The sequence below is a fragment of the Gekko japonicus genome, unplaced genomic scaffold, assembly GCF_001447785.1.
Source record: "Gekko japonicus isolate JY-2015 unplaced genomic scaffold, Gekko_japonicus_V1.1 scaffold1341, whole genome shotgun sequence".
Classification (NCBI taxonomy): Eukaryota; Metazoa; Chordata; class Lepidosauria; order Squamata; family Gekkonidae; genus Gekko; species Gekko japonicus.
In genome coordinates, this window is record NW_015169817.1 from 92,231 (window position 1) to 94,775 (window position 2,545).

A 2,545-nucleotide genomic window follows, 5' to 3' on the forward strand; every position below is an offset into this window, starting at 1 on the left:
CCCCCCCCCGTTCATGGCTCCTTCCCGATTCCCTGCTGTTTTAATAATTCTACCGGGCATTGCAGTTTTCTGAGGACCTATATTCCCCTGATATGGGGCACAGGGTTTGCTGTTACTGTAAATTATGCCATCTATTGTTTTATTGTTTTTATTGTTCTATGGATTTTATGTTGTAAGCCACCTTGAGCCCACTTGTGGGATCGGGTGGGGTATAAATAGATTATGATGATGATGGTGATGATAGTAATAGAAATGTATGAAGAGAGAGGAAAAAAACCTCCTGTTTTTAAAGCTCAAGGTCAAGTTATACAAGGCTTTTTGTTTGAGCTCCCAATGTACTGGTCTATTTGTACTGGTGCTTGTTCATTTATTTAGAACATTTATCCAATGATTAGAAATCAGGCATGTCCAACTTTGAACAGGTAGTGATCTATTTTTTCCAGCCAAAAGTGCCGGTGATCTACCACCATGAAAATAAAGTTTCAAATTAGATTCAAATTAGATTTCAACCCACTAAAGTTGGGTTCCACCGCCACCCCCCCCATTTATAATGCACCTTCTGTCAGGAGATCAAGTGGGGCTGGTGATCTACCTCTGACCCCTCCGCAATCTACTGGTAGAACGCGATCTACCTGTTGGTCATACCTGGATTAGATGAACATCAATACCCTCAACCTGCTCATGTAGTTAAGATATCTTTTCTTTAAAAAGCTTTTCCACCACCAGTGCTTCAATAGTAAAGCCAGAGCAACACTTCACAACCCTCTCCCACTCAGATCTTCTGGTTTCACACATGAGTGGAAACTGCCACCAGACTCAAGAGGGAAGATCTGAAATTAAAAAACAACAACAACAGTGCATTTTGTTTTGTTCTTGTTTGCTAGAAATAATGTTTTCAGGAGTGTAGAAACTTATTCTGCTCTACCTTCTTCACATTTCTATCCTCTCACTGAAAACTCTAGTTTTATTTTCTAGTGTTCTGGTATAGATGTATCCTAACATACCTTTTCCCTTTCAGGGGACACATGTTATTGCAGATTTCCGTTCTGTGCTTCTTGATCCCAAACAATGGGAGAAACCTCAGGACTTCAACCCTAATCATTTTTTGGACCAAGATGGGAGCTTTGTGGAAAGAGAAGCATTTCTTCCATTTGGTGCAGGTAAGTCCAGAAGTATAGCTATCAGCCTGAAGACAGATCCAGGTGGGGTAGCCGTGTTGGTCTGAAGCAGCAGAACAAAGTTTGAATCCAGTGACACCTTTAAGACCAAAATTTTTTTTTTCATGGCTCTTCTTGTAGCAGGAATAGAGGGGGGTTGGTTTTGTACCCCCCTCTATTCAACTGCTGTTTGTAGTATCTGTACATGCCAATAAAGGTGACTGACTGACTGAATAATCCCCACAATCCGATTCAGGAACGAGGACATGATCGCGTTTTATAAAATGGTTCACAGGATAGAAAGGGTGGAGAGAGAGAAACTTCCCTCCCTTTCACAAAATACTAGAACTTGGAAGCTCCCGTTGACGTTCATGGGCACAGATTCAGGACAGACAAAAGGAAATGCTTGCTTATTCAATGAGTAATAGAAATGTAGAATTCACTGCCAGAGAATGTAATGATTGTCACAAGCATAAATGTCTATACAGGAACGGGTGGGATATAAATCGAAAATAAATAAATAAATAAAAGAGTGTTAGATTAATTCATGGAGGATAGGATACTAGTCGTGGTGACTAAAGGGAACTTCCATGTTCAGAAACTGTAAACCTCTTGAGTGCTAGGAGGCAGTATCAGGGGATGACCTCTGTGCTCCTGTTTTTGGCCCTCCCAGAGTGTCTGATTGGTCCCTTTGTGAGACTGGAAGTTGTACTATTGGTCTGATCCAGGAAGGCTCTTTTCATGGGCTTAGAACACATGGAAAGGCCTTACTCACTTGCTGCCTTCTCTTGTTTCCCTTACAGGGGCTCGTGTCTGTCTGGGAGAGTTGTTGGCAAGGATTGAGCTCTTCATCTTCTTCACCAGTCTCCTGAGGGCATTCTCCTTCGAGCTGCCGGAAGGAGTGAAAGAACTCAACGCAAAGCCTATATTTGGGGGAACACTGCATCCCCATCCTTACAAACTCTGCGCTGTTCCGCGCTGCAGTACATCATAAAATATTTCGAGTCGCACGTTTGTTACTCTCAGTTTCTCCATCGTTCCTTTCACGTAGTCCTGATTTTGCTCTAACCGGCTGTATTCATTTTCTGTTCTCAGTTTATCTGTCAGACCTTGACTGATGCCCTTTTAAGAAGAAGAAGAAGGAGAAGAGATTGGATTTATACCCCGCCCTTCACTACCCAAAGGTGTCTCAGAGCGACTTACAAATTCCTTTCCCTTCCCCTCCCCACAACAGACACCCTGGGAGGTAGGTGGGGCTGAGAGAGCTCTGAAAGAAACTGCTCTTTTTCAAGGACAGCTCTTATCAGAACTATGGCTTGCCCAACGTCATTCAGCCAGGTGCAAGTGGAGGAGTGGAGAATCAAACTCGGTTCTCCCAGATTACAGTC

At 42.9% G+C, this 2,545-nt stretch overlaps 1 protein-coding gene across 1 annotated transcript in view; it reads left to right on the forward strand.

The window, feature by feature from the left end:
• The window catches only part of LOC107115466 (cytochrome P450 2J6-like), a 29,194-nt gene extending 26,863 nt beyond the window's left edge, over positions 1 to 2,331 (forward strand). The window contains exons 7-8 of the mRNA XM_015417185.1: positions 1,019 to 1,160; positions 1,961 to 2,331. Coding sequence (XP_015272671.1) covers positions 1,019 to 1,160; positions 1,961 to 2,151 — 333 coding nt within the window. The 3' untranslated portion in view covers positions 2,152 to 2,331. The remainder of the gene's footprint in view (positions 1 to 1,018; positions 1,161 to 1,960) is intronic.
• The last annotated feature ends 214 nt before the right edge of the window (positions 2,332 to 2,545 follow it).